The 19,041-nt window shown below is 43.7% G+C and overlaps 1 protein-coding gene across 2 annotated transcripts in view; it reads left to right on the top strand.

Moving 5' to 3' along the window:
• The window catches only part of LOC106572214 (paired box protein Pax-7), a 65,055-nt gene that overhangs the window by 21,240 nt on the left and 24,774 nt on the right, over positions 1-19,041 (top strand). For both annotated transcript variants that reach the window (XM_014146200.3, XM_014146199.3), the window contains exons 6-7: positions 7,802-8,001; positions 18,638-18,803. In XM_014146200.3, coding sequence (XP_014001675.1) covers positions 7,802-8,001; positions 18,638-18,803 — 366 coding nt within the window. The remainder of the gene's footprint in view (positions 1-7,801; positions 8,002-18,637; positions 18,804-19,041) is intronic.

Below are 19,041 nucleotides of genomic sequence, written 5' to 3'. Positions count from 1 at the left end.
TTTGCGTCACTGAGACTAAAAGAAAGACAGTCATGTTCTGTATCCCTTTGGACTTCACAAACCAGAAGCTAAGTGATAGAACTGTTCATCTAGAAATACCGAAATACAGTATGGTCTGAGGTGAAGCAAAGCGCTAGCGCTAGCTACTTCCTAACAGGCAGCAGTATCTCCAATTGATTGCTCTTATCACAACAATAGATCCCATTGGGAAACACCAGCCTCCAATATAGCTAATTAACAGGCTTATTTAATTAGAGTCAAATGAGAGAATTTAGCTAATGTTCATTTTGATTCCTGTTTCAGATTGATTCCTCAATTAGAGGGAAGGTTGCAAATGTATTTTTTTGTGCAAACATATGGCATTGGAGAATGCCGTGGACCCTGGAGGGGTGTACACACTCCCAGATACTTAATTAGCCTCTAATTTGGTGATAAACGCAGAGCCTCCCTGACATTTTATCACTCTCCCCAGAACTTTCACATGGAATTACAGCTATCGTTATTTAATCATCCAAATGTCCCAGATCACTTCAACAATGGAGAACTGCCTTTAATTTCGACCCTAAGTGTTAATGAGAGTTGTTTCTGTGTGTGCATGTGCATGTGTGTATAACGAATGTAGAATGTGATATTTATGTGCTATACACTGCCTTTAGAAAGTATTCACACCCCTTGACTTTTTCCACATTTTGTTGTGTTACAGCCTGAATTTAAAATGGATTAAAAATAAATTGTGTGTCACTGGCCTACACATAATACTTCATAATGCCAAAGTGGAATTATGTTTTTCGACATTTTTACAAATTCATTAAAAATGACAACCTGAAATGTCTTGAGTCAATAAGTATTCAACCCCTTTGTTATGGCAAGTCTAAATAAGTACAAATTTGTACAAAGTCACGCAATAAGCTGCATGGACTCACTCTATGTTCAACAATAGTGTTTAACATGATTTTTTAATGACTACCTCTTCTCTGTACCCCACACATACAATTATTTGTATGGTCCCTAAGTCAAGCAGTGAATTTCAAACACAGATTCAACCACAAAGTCCAGGGAGGTTTTCCAAGGGTATCTATTGGTAGATGTGTAAAAAAAATGTAAAAGCAGACATTGAATATGCCTTTGAACATGGCGAAGTTATCAATTACACTTTGGATGGTGTATCAATACAACCAGTCACTACAAAGATACAGGCGTCCTTCCGAACTCAGTTGCTGGAGAGGAAGGAAACCGCCCAGGGATTTCCAGGCTGGTCACTAGGAACAGACGCTGATTTCAGAAGTTTGAAAAGGTCCTGAGGACGTTGATATATGCCATCCTCGGCGCTCACCAAAAACAATGGCCCTGCTCTGGGCTCAAACTCACATTGCTCAGAGCCAGAGAGTGCTGCTTAGACCACTGCACCATGGCAATTCATAATTGTCTAGCAAGCAGGGAGAGTACTTGAGGATACTAAATGGAAACAGTGCATTCTTTTTATTTTAATTTAAAAACAAATTATGCTTTCCCCAAACCACAGCCCTAACCTTAACCACTTGAAATGAATACCTAAACTTAACCCTTTGAGTTGTTTCTGTTTTAACCATGTAATCACGCGGAATGAACCCTGTAACCACGCAGAATTAATGGGTAAAAAAATCGGCATTCATCCAATTATGTCAAATCTCAGTGAAACTATGAGATCAGTTTGGGATTTCACCATGAGGCCAATGGTGACTCTAAAACAGTAACATATTTTAATGGCTGTGATAAGAGAAAACTGAGAATGGATCAACAACATTGTAATTACTCTACAATACCAACCTAAATGACCTCGTGAAAAGAAGGAAGCCTGTACCGAATACAAATATTCCAAAACATGCATCCTGTTTGCAATAAGGCACTAAAAACTGCAAAAAATATTTTCAAGCATGGTGGTGGCTGCATCATGTTATGGGTATGCTTGTCATAGGCAAGGACTACACTCCTAGAAAAAAAGGTGTTATCTGGAACCTAAAAGGGTTCCCAAAGGATAACCCTTTGAAGAACCCTTTTTTGGTTCTAGGTAAAACCCTATTGGGTTCTATGTAGAATCCTTTCCCAGAGGTTTCTACACGGAACCCAAAACAATTCTACCTGGAACTAAAAAGGGTTCTACCTGGAACCCCCAAAAAAACATTTTGGAATCCTTTTTCTAAGTGTAGGGAGTTCGTTCGGATAAAAAGAAGCTAAACACAGGCAAAATCCTAGCGGGAAATCTGGTTCAATCTGCTTTCCAACAGACACTGGGAGACAAATTCACCTTTCAGCAGGACACAAGCCCAAATATACACTGAAGTTGCTTACCAAGACAACATTGAATATTCCTGAGTGGCCTAGTTACAGTTTTGACTTAAATCGGCATGAACATCTATTACAAGACTTGAAAATGGCTGTCTAGCAATGATCAGCAACCAAGATGACAGAGCTTGAAGAATTTGATAAAGAATAATGTGCAAATATTGTATAATCCAGGTGTGCAATGCTCTTAGACTTACCCAGAAAGAGTCACAGCTGTAATCGCTGCCAAAGGTGATTCTAACATGTATTGACTCAGGGGTGTGAATACTTATGTAAATTAGATATTTCTGTATTTCATTTTCAATAAATTTGGAAACATTTCTAAAAGCATGTTTTCACGTTCTCATTATGGGGTATTGTGTGTAGATGGGTGAGGGAAAAATCAATTTAATACATTTTGAATTCAGGCTGTAATACAGCAAAATGTGGAATAAGTCAAGGGGTATGAATCCTTTCTGAAGGCACTATATGTATCCCATTCAAAAGGCAAAATTGTCACCATTATAATCAGCCCTAGCACTGTCTGTAACCGACTGGCTCTTCTTAGTGAAACCAAAATACTGGGGAAGGCAGCATGTCTTTTATTTATGCCGTGGCACATTCGCCCGTTGTCCCCCTGTATTGGGGGTGGGGGGATCTGCTCGTCTGCCTCGCCATGGTCCTATTTGTGTGATAAGACCTAGCATGCCAATCATGGGATCTGGCGGAGACAAAGATGAGGTCCAGGTTGAGCCTCTCTATCGGCCAGCAGCGTCTGCTTCATTACCATAATCTCCCTTTCCATTATCGGCAGAGAGGCGCTGACCTTCCAGTTCCAGTGGGCTGCTGTCAAACTTTATTTAGTTTCATTCGGCGGTCGTTGTTCGCCACGGTCATGTGATACTGGGCGTACAGTGGCGTTAAGGTTGTTATCGTCAGATCAGAACACAACGTGGAGATGTGGTGGTGGAACACCTTGCCAGCCTCTTCGTTGCATGTTTAGATTTGTCGCCTTAGCTTCTGTTTAGTCAAACACACAATAACATAGAAAAATAAATTGGAGAGACAGAGAGAGAGAGAGAAGTGGGGGTCTTATGTGGTTTAAGGTGATTCCAAACATGAAGAAGATCGGTCTCTGACATCGGGCCAAATCCTCTCACAGATAACCATGTGGGATGACAGAGAGAGAGAGAGGGAGAGGGGCAGAGGGGGGAAGAGAGAGAGAGGGACACAGAGAGAGGGGGGAAGAGAGAGAGAGAGAGTGAGAAAAGGAGAGAGAGAGGGAGGGAAATAGAGAGGGTGAGAGAGTAAACAAAGTGATGCAAAGAGAGGATGGATACTGTGCCATTTTGCCCCTCCCCCATCCTCCCTAAATCATGCAGAAGAGAACAAATAAATTCCATGCCGTCTGTGGAACGAAAGGCTGCGGCCACCAGCCACCCGAGCACTCCAAGGTGACTCTGGAAAGTGATCTGCTGGCCCACTGCACCAGCCTCAAATGTTGTCATGGCGAGTTAATGGCAAATCGCTTTGCACCAACACCCCCAAAACAACAACAAAGGGATATACAATGTATGTATAGATCTTTACTTGAAAATCTATGGGCCACTTAAAAAAAATTATAATCTTTATGTGAAGAGAAATTGGCACTAGGAATTTATTTAATTAATGCGGCCTCATGTCCTGCGGCCACATGTAATCTGTTGAGAATTGTCAAGCGTGAGCTTTTGGGGCTGTGTAGGGGGTGTGAGGATGGGGGAGAGACAAAAAGACATCCACCGTGAGACTCCTCCAGTGGCCTGTAATGAGAGTCTCCATCTAATCCCATAATTCCTTGTTTAATTAAACCACCGAGCCTGCCCAGAGTCCAAACCAGGTTGATGAGCCCTTTATTTTTTGTGTGTTTGGTTATTTTTCTTGTGGAGCTTCACTTCACTTCATAGGAATACAGTCACATGGACAAACAAATGCATAGAATGAATGTGCATCCACCCACAGACTCCTATGACTAATCCCCAGAGTTGCTTGCATCACTCCTGTCCTATGTGTCTTGATGACCGTTGTATTCAGAGTAAGACTACTATATTTACAAGTGTCAAGTGTCATTACCTATGTATTTTGAAGCCTTTAAATGCATACCAGCGTTGTTTTTCTCACAGGGTTGAAGTTTATTAGTGCTGTTGGCGTTAGAGCTATAAGAGTTGCATGCCACACCCAGGTTCTGCACGTCTCAATTGTCCCCCCAGGGCTTTCATCAGAACACTAGAAAGGAGCAGACAGGAGGCACAGGCTGACACATTATTACTATACAGCCCTGCTAACCCTCTCAAGTACCTCAACGCTTCTCATCATATCTGCCGCTCGAAAACCTCCCAGGTTTCACATGGTACACACACACACACACACACACACACACACACACACACACACACACACACACACACACACACACACACACACACACACACACACACACACACACACCGTACGCGCACATGCACACACAGACACACACACACAAATGCATACACACAAATATACACGCACAAACAAATACATGCATACTCACCCACCCCGTATGCCCAACCATCCACCCACACGCACAAACACACACATTCATCATCTGAGGATTCTGAATGAGTTTAGAATCAGTGACAGTGACTCAAATGTAGAATCACAGCTGTCATTCCGAGATCCGTATAGAAATATCGCCCAGAATCACCCTGCCAGTTTGAGTCCACATTTGACTGTTGTCACTTCCTGTTATCAGAGAGGTCTGATTTGAGCGCCCGTCACAGTTCCTCCATAGCCATCCTTTCCTGTAGCACAGGAATTGTGTTACACTTGATGATTTGAAATGCAACGTATCCACATGTGTGGTTGAGTTCTGTTTTTAAATTGGTAAATAAATCAAATGTTGAAACATTATTCTGGGCAGCCACCGCCCTGCGTTGCTGAGGCCATGAAAGAGCAGAGAAAAGAGAAAGGAGTCTGTCATAAGGGAGAAGGCATGTCTGTCAGACCCGGACCCCAACCAGACCCTGCCCAGACCCAGACCAAGACCCAGTCCTGGTAGGCTGGAAGGCTGTGGAGGCAAACAGGGTCAGAGGCACGGTACTGAAGCGTATCAGCGCTGAGAGGGACGCAAGGAGGAAGCAGGGACACTGACCTCCCTCATCTATCCCACTCTCCCCTCCCTCCCTCACTCCTCTCTCTCGTTCTCTCCATCCACTCTCCCCACCACTGCAGAGCCAGCATTGCTACCAGTCAACTCCCCCCATAATCGCCTGGCCACTGATGCGACAGCCTGGGACCTGCACCCCTCTCATCCCCCTCCCCTCTACCCCTCCTCCTCTATCTCCCCTCCTCCCCGGGCAGGCTCTGCTTCTCATCTCCCCTCTCCTATCCTATCCTCCTCTTTCCCCCTCTCCTTCCTCCATCCCTAGCTCCATGCATATCTATGAGAGCAGCAAGAGGCGGCTGTGCAGCCATCCCTAATGTGGAATGGCTTAAATGCAGGGAGAAGCAATGGGGAGGATTAGGGCCCTGTGTCTGGAGAGCTGAGCCTCTTCAGGCGGCCGGGGGTGTGGAGGGCCATTTGGAGAAGGATCAGCTCTCATGCACACTCACTGCCCCCAAACACTGTCAATAAATATATATAGCCTTAAACACCCAGGGAAATGAGAAAGAGGGACCCTTGTCGACCCCGTCTGCTGTCCGCAAGGGCTGGGCGACGGACAGACCTGACTGTCAATGTGTACTCAAGTGTACACTGTGTCCACTTCGAACATGAGTGTTTTTGATACAGTTAAAAAAAAATCATTATTATTATTATGGTTTGGTAGTAGCACAGTGTGTTGAGTAGTGTGTCGACATTCAACGTCCAACTGGCCAACCTGAATGAATGTGTTTGGTGAAATAGCCTACATTTCATTTCAAACAGCCTGTTCGTCACAAATATGTCACAAACAAGGGACTGTATGGAACCTCACCACTGTGAAGTCACATGTTGTCCCTGGTGTACATACATACGGCCACAGAGATCCTATTAAATGATGTATGTAATTCTATGTATACAGCATCACATTACCAGTAGCCACTTGCTCTATTTGCACCCCGATTTACACATTTCATTAGAAACAATGGTGTCGTATCTTCGCAGTTTATCCTTTGCATGCTCTACCCCAGCACAACGCCGACCATGAACCATAATTAAAACCGATGGCTGTACTTACCCGATAATCTGTCACTGTGGTTATTTTAAAACACCAGCATGGGTATATTATATATTGTGTGGCACTGATTTCATTCAATCCCCGCCACACAATAATATATTGGCAATATTTACACACTGCCAGTTTGTTGTCGCGTTGCGCCCCAGGCCATGGTGGAAGAATAGTGCTACACGGATCGCCAAGGTGGTCTGGAGAGATTAGCGCCCCCCTCCAATCTGAGTTACCCGCCCCAGGGCATTCTGTGTACTGATGCCGGATTGTGTTGACAGAAAAGGCTCTCATATAAATAACCACACAGCGAAGAAAATACAGTCGTATTCCCTTTAGAGGAGCCATAGGAGGGCATGTCACTGGAGGACACAGCCATCCTCCCTGTGTATCAACCACTGCCTCCCTCGGTGAACAACATCTCTCCATGGTTGTTACTAACACGTCTTTCTTGCACTCAAACCCACGCTTGTCTTTTTAACCGCTAGCCCTGGTTTTGCAGATAGCAGCTGGTTTAAAGAAGGTTTTACTTGGAAGGACTGTGATATGTGGTTGTTTTACCCGCTTCAGCTGAACGCATTGACATTGCTCTGGATAAGAGAGTCTGCTGAATGACTAAAATGTCAACTTGAAACTGTAGAAAACTGCTATTTTAAGGAACGTTTTAATTGTCTTTTGAAGGTTTTACTTGATTGTGATAGGTGGTTGTTTTACATACCTGAACGCACTGATTGCAAGTCTGTCTGGATAAGCTTGTCTGCTAAATGACCTAAATGTCAATTTGAATGTAATATTTCGATATATATATATATATATATATATATATATATATATATATATATATTATAGTACTTGAAATTCATATATGGTGATTCTCAAACTATGTACATTTGCTTTCACAACCTTGATATGCCACCTGCTATAATGGTTAATTAGAGGTTTGCTTCGTTGTATGACATAGGATGTGCAATGATGTAAACGGGGCATTGTATACTATGACATGACAAAGGTCATTTGGGCAGTTGATTGCTATGACCAGTCATGCATGTCAACAATCTGCATCATCATAGCCAAGAACCAAGAATGTACAGCCGAATAAAGAAATCACACAGTCAAATGCATTTTCAATGGAGTGGTACTGCCATAAATGTGTTATAAGCAACGTAAAAATAATTTGGACTGCTGAACTGCATTTCACTTCAACAGTATGGTACGGTGTCCATCAGTCGACTGAATTACACAAGAAGACCAACTGTCTGTCTCTGTCCCCGATGCAGGTAGCCGTATGGACGAAGGCTCAGATGTGGAGTCGGAGCCGGACCTTCCCCTGAAGAGGAAACAGAGGCGCAGTCGCACCACTTTCACGGCCGAACAGCTGGAGGAGCTGGAGAAGGCCTTTGAGAGGACACACTATCCCGACATCTACACCAGAGAAGAGCTGGCCCAGAGGACCAAGCTCACAGAGGCCCGTGTACAGGTAGGACATGCTGTAGATGCATGCACGCACACCAACACGTCCGGGTAGTGTGTCCTCTCAAAAGCCTTCTCCAGCTCCTCCAGTTGCTCACAAAGCACGCGCACGCACGCACACACACACACACACACGCACACGCACGCACGCACGCACGCGCGCGCACACGCACGCACGCACGCACGCACGCACGCACGCACACACACACACACACACACACACACACACACACACACACACACACACACACACACACACACACACACACACACACACACTCACACACACACACACACGCACACATTCAACACACCTCTATACTAGTACTAATCACAAGCTCAGAAGTCCCACATGTGGTACTTTCTTGTCTGAGATTCTATGGGTCAAGAAGAACAGAAGAGTGTGTCAGAGCCAGCACCTACTCCTCAACACTTGAGAGAGAGAGAGAGCACAGCGGGGATGACGATACCCTATAGGATTAGTCCTCTCTGTAGGGAGTGAGTATAGTTTTCAGTGTGAGAGTCAGCCACAAGGGGAGATGTCTGAGAGCACAACACAATGTCATCAGATCTACTGTAATGCAGGGGTATGGAATGCAAAATAGCTGTGCTTGTGCCAATTTTATTTGGGAATGTTTCATCATTGTGGCCTTCCTTCCAAATTCTTTAATTGGGTTGGGGGGGGGCTGTAAAATTAATAGAACATTTATTCAATTTCAATTTGGGAAACAGTTTGCTTTTCATATGTCTTGGAACTAAAGCTCACAATGTAGCTAATTTGATATTACTGTATGACTAGCCTGTGGAGTGGGCCTATGCACCATGCTAAATGCTGAATGTTTATGCAGGGTTTAAGGTTTTTAGTAGTCAATGGTGTTTTTATAGTGTTTTTTGGCTTTCTTTGGCACCCAGTTGTTGTTGATGAGTGTTATTGCTGGATTCTTTTGGCACAGACCATTTTTTTGTAGGGTATTTTTTTTTGGGGGGGGGGCGGGGGGCTGCTTCCCGTGGATATCCACAATAGCAGCTATGCCCTTCTCAGTAGAGGGGCGATTCTCAGCCTGGATTGCCACCGCTTTTGGCATTTTCTGGCACCATCCTCGTTCTTCTCGCACGTCCACATATTTTCAAGCCTATTGTTTTCGCACACCATTTCATATTTATCAAATGCGTCCAATTTTTTTATTCCGACATACGTAAAGTGTCTCGTAAGACTTCAGCTGTTCCAAGCCGGCCAGAGAGCAGTTCTTTCTTCGCACTTAAGTAAAGTTTTGACACCTCCTCTGTTCTCTATAAGTTCCTTTTTCCTTCTCTAAGTAACACTGAAGGGAAAATACAGTGGAGTTATAGCAACAGCTGTTGGGTCCGAGTGAGGAGGGGGCTTGGTGGAGACAAGTTGGGGTTGCATTCCTGATGGATTTCTCACTCCTTATACTCTTGGCTGGGATCGTTTCTTCCCACCACTTTCAAGCCCACCGCTCCTTGTAAAATTCACTGCATATTAGAGAGGATCTCTCACCCTCTCTCGGGAGCCCCTAGTCCACCACCAGAAACATGAATCAATCAAGGGCTTGTTTTAAGAAAAAAAAGAAGAAGAAGAAGAAGAAGAGGAAAAAGAATGGACCAGGAGTGTCTTTCCTTTAGCCGTGAGTTCTGTCCTCACTCTCTTCTCACCCCTCCCTGCAGCCAGTGTTTCACTTCAGGACCTCCAGTCTACTGCGGCACGACAAGATAGTCATTGTCTCTGACCATCCAATGTGAACAATCGTAAACAATGCATGTTTTTAGACACCTCATTCCCATTGGACATGGTAGCACTCCTCTGTGCTGCAGTTGGATATAAGCAGTGTTGGGTAGGTTACTTTCTAAATGTAATATGTTACAGTTAGTAGTTACCTGTCCAAAATGTTTATTAGTAATGTAACTTCTGGATTACCCAAACTCAGTAACTAATCTGATTACTTCCAGTTACTTTTGGATTACTTTCCCCTTAAGAGGCATTAGAAGAAAACAAAATGGATCCATCAAATGCATTTGGTGTGTCATCATAGTGGTCTCTGACTTGTGGTCAGACTCGCTCAGGTGGAACAAACTTAAACTTGCGCCTTTTTTCGATGCTAAATTGAATGTCATTGAGAAAACATCCCATACATACCCCACAAGACATGCCACAAGAGGTCTATTCACAGTCCCCAAGTCCAAAACAAATTCACGGCAACGCACAGTATTATACAGAGCTATGATTGCATGGAACTCCCATCTCCAATTACTCAAGCAGAATGCAAAATTACATTTAAAAAATGGATAAAACAACATCTCATGGCACAATGGGGACTGAAATGACACACACAAACCCACACACACACATACATACAAACTATATCACACTCTAACACACACAATCTACACATACATTATTAGTTACGTTAGTTATATTGTTTGTATATTGTTGTATTTAAAATTAGTGTGACTGTCCTTGTCTATCATTGTCATACTTGGAGTAAAAGCAAAGATACCTTAATAGAAAATTACCCAGTAAAATACTACTTGAGTAAAAGTCTAAAAGTATTTTGTTTTAAATTGACTATATTATCAAAACGAAATGTAATTGCTAAAATATACTTACATATCAAAAGTAAAAGTAAACGTATAAATCATTTCAAATTCCTTATATTAAGCAAACCAGACGACACCATTTTAATTATTTTATTTTATTTACGGGTAGCCAGGGGCACACTCCAACACTCAGACATCTATTACAAACGAAACGTGTGTTTAGTGAGTCTGCCAGATCAGGGGCAGTAGGGATGACCAGGTATGTTATCTTGATAATTGCATGAATTGGACCATTTTCCTGTCCTGCTAAGCATTCAAAATGTAACAAGTACATTTGGGTGTCAGGGAAAATGTATGGAGTAAAAAGTACATCATTTTCATTAGGAATGTAGTGAAGTCAAAGTAAAAGTTGTCAAAAATATAAATAGTGAAGTAAAGTACAGATTCCCCAAAAAATGACTAAAGTAGTACTTTAAAGTATTTTTACTTAAGTACTTTACACCACTGATTAATGTTTTGTTACTTGTCGTGCTGCTTCGACAAAAGCTAACGGCGATCCGAATAAACCAATAAGCACCACAAGATTTTGCCCACCATTTGTGGCTGAAATGACAAATAGACTGTAGCCTAGATTAAATGTTGGAGTATTTAGCTACCTCAACATGTGATCCAGTTCAGCTGTTTTACTAGTTTTATTTTTCTGTACAAATTATTAATTATTGTTTGTGACTGTGTTTTAGCCGCTATTGACAGACCAACCTCCCTGTTAAAACTATTCAAGAGATTCAAATACAACAGTCTGGTGATAGTCTGGTAAACTTTGGTAAACCTTCGTTGGTAGTCTGCAACAAGAGATCTCAATGTTAACTCTTCTTGCACTGAACATTCCACATTCAATCCATTTAAAATAGTAGTGCAACCACACTTTTACATGTCTTTAAAATTGTATTGGAGACAAAACTGGAAGCCATCTATAACTGACAGACAGAATGCAGTTTCTGCACTGATCAAAATCAAAACGGATGCGCTGATCTATCGTCTCTGGTCTATCATCATCAATGCACCCACTCTTATTTATAGAGTTTATCTTGTGATCTCGACAAAACAACTTTTATTATGACGTGATCCTCTCTGGACTTCCGTACGGAACAGCATTCGGTGTCATATTTCTCCTGTCTCAAAAGCAAACATCATTGGGACAGTGGGATTGGTCAGCCACGGATCATGTGATGTGGTTGTTGTTGGCAGTCCATATCAGAGGCTCTGTTTAGCTTTCAGCCATGTTAGTAGGTCAGCTCAATGTCCCATTCTCTTAGCACAACCCCCACGGGGGAATTAGGCCATTATACATATTTATAGCTCACTGACTGATTCAAGTAAAAACATGACTAAAAGGGACATTTTTTTATTTATTTTTGTCAATAATGCGGCTAAATTATGTCATGTGAAAGCCTGAGGTATCTGAATTGTGGCAGTAATTTCGTTAGGCGACTTTCCTTATAATCTAATTCTGGGAGGCTTTGAAAAATCTCAAAAAGGTCAGTCCAAATTAAATTTTTGAAAAGGTCACTGAAAAAAATGTCCAGGACATGAAAAGAACATAAAAAAGATGGTGTGCTTGTGTAATGCTCACACCAGTTATTGTGGACAAATGTAGTTTACAGTTTGGCCAATGGACAAAGTAATTCCAAAGATTGACAAATTGTTCCTTTGTCAGATGTCTTATTGCGAGGATGGATGGAGGGATGGATGGATTGATGGGTGGGTTTATGGATGGATGGGAGGCTGGGTGGATGGATGGATGGATGGATGGATGGATGAGGGGTGAGACACAAATGTCATATTTCTAAGTCTTGTCCACATTGAGCTGAAGTCAATTATTGGTATACCCAGGACAAAGTCTTCCACGTTTCTGTACTCTTTTCCATCACCCTTGAATATACAACTGACCATGCAAGAGGCATCAGTCAACTACTGACTAGACCCCAAGTTAAAACACATCTCTGCCAAATATAACAGCATACTCCCCTTCCAAGGTGGGTTCTTTACAGTAACAAAGGGCTTTCAGTCCTCCATCCACAACAGACTGAAGAAGAAGGTCCCACCTGAGTTAGTACTTTACTGTATGTCTTAGAAACTAATTGGATGTACAAATTGGGATCCCACTTCTGACACCAAATGTGCCAATTAGAATTAGTGCTCATTCAAAGTAAAGCGGTTCATGGGAGACGATTAACGGGACCAGAAGCTGAGCTCCATTGACTCCCAGTCATGACTCGGTGCGTGTTAAAAATGGCTCCTTTCAGGGCGCCACTGAGAGGGGCTGTTATGAAGGAATCCGACACCTGGTGCTTCTGGGGTAATTGTTTTTACATTAGCCTTCGACAGTGCCAGAGACAGGGCAGACAGGGGCCTAGGGGGCCTAGAGTCAGGTACCCGGGGAGCCAAAGGAGAGGGTAGACAAAGGTGGCCTGAGCCTCTTAGCTTGTGCAGCACACCATGGCCTGATTTTTGACCTGGCTGGTGCAGCTGTTGCCTGCCTGCCTGACATGGTATCCAGATGTCTGGGAGAGGGTGAGAAACAGGGCTGCTGTGGTGTGTGTGTGTGTCATGGGGGGGGGGGGCTTCTATGAGAGGGGAGGAGTCTTCAGCATCAACAGATTTCTCATTTAATGTGGTTCTCATAGAGAGAGACATACACAGAGAGAGAGAGAGAAACAGCCCATCTGTCTTCATAAGCCACCACCACTTCATAATTACATCAAACCAACTCACCATAGCTTATCCCTTTCCATACACACACACATACGCACACACACGCACACGCACACACACACACACACAAATACTTTTACAGCCGCTGTTTGACAAATGAACGACACTGATATGTATCTAGCCCAACGACAGGGATGAGTACTACCAGATCTTTAGAACTGAGCCATGGCTACCTGTCTTACTTAAAACATGTTCCATTGCTGACAACATAACCACACTCTCCAACCCACAGACAGTGATAAAGAACATGATTCCCAGCCACACAGCAAATGTATGTTTTCTGTCAATGGGAGTGACAGGTTTGTGAGGCTGGAGCGGTGGTTGTTGACAGAGGACATGGAAATTGAGAATGTATATCAATGATTACAATTGTCATATCCTTCCACGTTACACCTCCATGTAATATGTGTTAGCCTAACTCATACTTCACTCCATTACTTATTAATTCCATACATAAATACATCAAATCAACAATACACAGTGTCAAAGTATATCATAATACCTTGATACCACGATACCTTGACTCGCTTAGATCACCTCGGCAGTGGAGCTGGCTGAAAACGGAGCTCTAGGCCTGAAGCCTTGTAGCCTTGTAGTGCAACTTGCCCTGCTGCTACCATTCAGAGTCAAAGCTGCTCCTCCAAGTCATTTGTTTTGTGCGCCACAAAAGAACAAATGGGATTTGTGTCGACGGTGGAGTTGGAAGCAGTGGCAGTGTACCCGCGCTGGTGTTCAAACAGAGGGGTTTATTATTAGAGTTGAAATGAATTTCTTTCAGTCTCTCTTTACTCCTGATACTTATCGGCCTAATCCGCCCCTCCACTCTCCGATTCACACTCCCAGCTACTTTAATTAGCATAGCGCCAACCCGGCTAGCAGACGGAGAGATCGAACAAGGGGGGAGAGAGATACAGGGAGAGAGAGAGAGGAGAGAGAGAGAGAGTGAGAGAGAGAGAGAGAGAGAGAGAGAGACTGACTATGATCAGTCTGGGGCTAACTGGGAGAATCCTCTCTCTTGGTCTTTTGTTCTGATCTGTGACCATCGTTGCCAGGTTACTGGTGTCACTCCTTCTGTTGTAGAGTGGTGTCTCATTAAACCCTATGGAATCCAGCGAACTCTGGACACAATCGAGGCCTATACTTTTCTAACAAGATAATTTAGAATGGGAATACCCTACAAAAATGGGACGAGTTCCATGAATAGGAAGAACATGAGCATCTTCGTGACCGTGTGTGGTGTGTGTCTGCATGTGTGTGTTTGTGTGTGTCTACATGTGTATCTGAGTATGTGTGTGTGTGTGTGTGTGTGCGTGCGTGCGTGTATGAGTTTGTGTATGTGTGTGTATGTCTGCATATGTGTGTGTGTTCATGTGTGTCTGCATGTGTGTGTGAGGATATATGTGTGTGCCCTGGTTCATGTGGACCATCTGTGGGCAGTAAAACAGCATATCTCTGTCTTTCCATCTCCAGTGGAAAAAGAGAGAGAGAGAGGCCCGCGGCCCTCTATCAGGGCTTGACCTCTGGATGCCTATGTCATGTAACCTCAGCCCTTTACTCTCTAAAACCCCTCCGCTCTCTCGCCCTCACCCTGCCACCTAGAGCGACAGAGAGAGAGCGACAGAGAGAGAGCTAAAGAGAGAGAGCGACAGAGAGACAGAGAGATAGAGAAGAGGCTACTGCAAAAGAGAGAGAAAAGATTGATGTTGGGCTTTTTCATGCCTCTTAGTCGCTGTTATGTTGGACTTTTTGGCTGTGAAATTCAATCACGTTATCCAGGTTTTACTCGTCATCGTGCCCGTCTCCAAGTCATTCCCCCCGCCAGCCAGCCCAACAGTAATCCCAGACGATATCTCCCCAACTGGAGAAGATACGCACGCACACACGCACAGGCACGCACTCACACAGGCAGGTATACATACACACAAAAATAGAACAGAATGGTTTTTAGCTCTGTTGTGAGCTAAGCTAAGTAATTTACTAGTCTTTATTTAGGGGAGGAGCTGGGGAGTATGAGAGAGAGAGAGAGAGAGAGAGAGAGAGAGAGAGAGAGAGAGAGAGAGAGAGAGAGAGAGAGAGAGAGAGAGAGAGAGAGAGAGAGAGAGAGAGAGAGAGAGAGAGAGAGAATCCTTCCAAGGTGACATTGCAGTCAGATTCCAGAGCAGAGTATCAAGTCCTTGGTGGTGCTCAGAGCAAGCCTCTTAGGAAATCCACTGAGCCCTGCTGCCACACTCACACAGAGCAGACTTACTGTAAACACACACAGTGAAAAATCAAAATAAAACCTACAATGTGACTGGTACGTTAAATGCAATGAGCTTTCAGTAATGATTGTATTCATAAGGAGTGGACGTAAAACCTGTCGTGAATATCTTACGCAGTTGTATGTATGAGATTCAGTTGTCATGAATCTTTTGTACACCGTTTGTACACCGTTGGCGGTGATTCTGAAGTGAAGCAGAGAAAAGGCTGCTAAGTTTGTGAATTGAAAGTGTCTTAGCTCACTCCTCTCACTCTTAGCACCTAGGGCAAACACTGCCTCGTGTAATTATTAGAGTCTACCCTTCCAAAATAGAACTCCAAATGATATTCTCCACTTGAAAGGCATGTTTTTCATTTGCACAAATGTAAAACTGCAAATGTAGTCGGTGAGGAGAGGAAGAAAGTGGGTAGCCCGGGGCAAAGTATAGGTGGTGTGTGTGTGTGTGTGTGTACTTTCACTCACTTTTATTCTCATATTGTGTGTGTGTGTGCATGTGCGTGTGAGCGTGTAAGTGCGAGCACGTGTGTGTGTTTCTGTGCCTAATCGTGCGTGTTCGGGTGTGGTGTGTAGGCTATCCATCTGCGTGTAGGCTCGTACTTGTACAAGGTTTCTCTCTTTTATTTGTCACGATTAATTAAGACCCGGCAATTAGTTTCCTGTGGAGTTGAAAGATGGGTAATTTGTGCCTATAGCCACGCACTGCTCTTTCATTTACCAATCTGCTTAATCTGGGCCTATTGGAGTGGAGAGGGAGGCTGACAATACAAGAGGGACAGGAGGGCACGGGGGGCTGAGGGAGCTTTAGCTGGGGGAGTGGGTGAGGCCGAAGTCCTGCTGAGTCTGGGGGGGGGGGGGGGGGGGGGTTAGCACCTGGAATATCAGTTTGGGCCTATCACTTTTGCATAAACTGTAGGGTTAAATTAAGATGAAACTTTTTGTCGAGAAGAAGTAATTTATTGATGTCTATGGGAGAATGGTGTGTAAATGTAGAGTTTGACACACTTCTCTGAAGTTAAGATTCTCTCACAGTAATGTTATTCAGCAATCACGCAAGAGAAGCATCTGTGTTTTCGGACCTGATCTGGCCAAGCCATATGGACGCGTGTGTGTGTGTGTGTGTGAGCAGTGGAGCACAAATGTGCATCCCTGTCCTAGGCCATCCATCCATCCATGCGAGCCAGTTGAAAGGTAGCGTTGCTGGGGCTGAGAGAGAGCCTGTTTAAAAAGGCCTCTTTGTGGCCCATTCAAGCCAAGCCTCCATTGTATCCTTCTTTCAGCGGCCCTCTCAATGGGCCGGGCCCATTTGGGAGACAACAGGAGATTAACTGCACAGACAGTGTATTAAGTGCTGATGAATCGGCCCCAAGAGCTATAGATCAATGACACAGGCCTACAGTCTACTACCGCATATGTAGAAACATACCAACAGATTTAGGATCTTAATTTGATCACCCTGTTGCAGGATAACTTTCCCGCAATGCAGGACGTTTAAAACTTGTAGTGTATTTGAGGTTTAAAAAGGCTCCTGAAGTTTGTAATTTTCACTTGATTTTCCCTTAAGAAAGATGGATCAACCCCTATAAAAATGTCGAAGAGTTATAATCCACAAAATAATTCACATTTCCTGTTGGTGCAGGATTATGTTCCTTCTGTAGCAAACTGGCTCAAATTAAGATCCTACATCTGTACACAAGCCCAGAGCCTTTAACTGGTTGTTTAAACACACATAGGTGGGTTAGGGAGGGGAAAGATCCCTTACTGCCCATTTTTGATGCATGACAAGATTCATGTTCACCTTGAGTGTCTGACCTGTGTTTGTCTTGATGGCTGCAGTTTGAGACAGCGTTGACTAGATGCTCAAAGACACATACAATGCTTGTTTATCAGGAACAACTTCCTAATACTGAGTTGCACCTCCCCCTTTTGCCCTCAGAACAGCCTCAATTCGTCACGCATGGACTCGAAGGCGTTCCACAGGGATGCTAGCCCATGTTGACTTCAATGCTGACTCCAATGCTTCCCACAGTTGTGTCAAGTTGGCTGGATGTCCTTTGGGTGGTGGATCATACTTGATACACACAGGAAACTGTGCAGGGTGAAAAACCCAGCAGCGTTGCAGTTCTTGACACAAACCAGTGCACCTGGCACCTACTACCATACCCCATTCAAAGGCACTTAAATCTTTTGTCTTGCCCATACACCCTCTGAATAGCACACATGCACAATCCATGTCTTAATTGTCTCAAGGCTTAAAAATCCTTCTTTAACCTGTCTCCTCCCCTTCATCTACACTTGATTGAAGTGGATTTAACAAGTGACATCAATAAGGGATCATAGGTTTCACCTGGATTTACCTGGTCAGTCTGTCATGGAAAGCGAGTTCTTAATGTTTTGTACACTTAGTGTATAATGCCGGCAAAACCTTAAGCCCAAACCTATTTCCTATTTTCACATCAAATTCATCTCATTTTGTCTTTGTCCCAAATGGCACCCTATTCCCTTTAGTGTCCACAGATCTCTGTTCAAAGATAGTGCACGACTTTGACCAGAGCCCGTAGATCTCTGTTTAAAGGTAGTGCACTACTTTGACCAGGGCCCATAGATCTCTGTTCAATGGTAGTGCACTATAGGGAAAATTGATTTTATTTGGGACGCACACGGTGTGAATCAGCCTTTCAACCCAGCCGTTCCATAATTTTTTTATTTGATGTATTCCAACACCAGCACATCTGAAACTAGTCATCAGCAAGCCGCTGTTAATTGAAGCAGGTTTTTTTTTGCAGTAATTTTGCCAATGGTGTGTGGGGCCCTCACACTGATGGTGTTAATTTAGATTTAAATGTGTTTGATTGACGCGATAGCGATTATCACCCTCAAAATAACACTGGGTCAACCAGTTTGAATGAACAGTTAAACTGTTAATTGCAGGTTCTTTGCCTTGGTCTGCCTTCCTCCCTTTTAAGTCTTTGTTTTCTATTTTTTTCTCTTTTTCTTTTCCTCCTTCCTGCCGTGCAGTCTCTCATTCATTCATGAAAATCCTCTGTCTCTCTAGGTGTGGTTCAGCAACCGAAGGGCCAGGTGGCGTAAGCAAGCGGGAGCCAATCAGTTGGCGGCGTTCAATCACCTGTTGCCGGGCGGATTCCCAGGCAGCGGCATGCCCACGCTACCCACCTACCAGCTCCAAGATTCCGGCTACCCCACAACCACACTATCACAAGGTATAGACATCTCTACCACCACCTGCGAACACATGGTCCTAACATGTAGTGTTGAGGTACCATTATCAAAGTTGTTTAGCCACGTAGTGCTAGTGTGAGCTAATGCTAATGTATTTTAACCTTGTCTGAGATCTGAAGGCGAATGTTACTGTAGCTCCTTGAGCTAATGCATAGGATTTAGGTCAGTGAGCTAACGGTCTCGTGGCGCATAGATGACATCTGAGTCACGTACTTGATT

This window comes from Salmo salar, chromosome 15, assembly GCF_965601325.2.
Source record: "Salmo salar chromosome 15, fSalSal1, whole genome shotgun sequence".
Lineage (NCBI taxonomy): Eukaryota > Metazoa > Chordata > Actinopteri > Salmoniformes > Salmonidae > Salmo > Salmo salar.
This window is presented reverse-complemented; position numbering and strand designations above follow the sequence as displayed.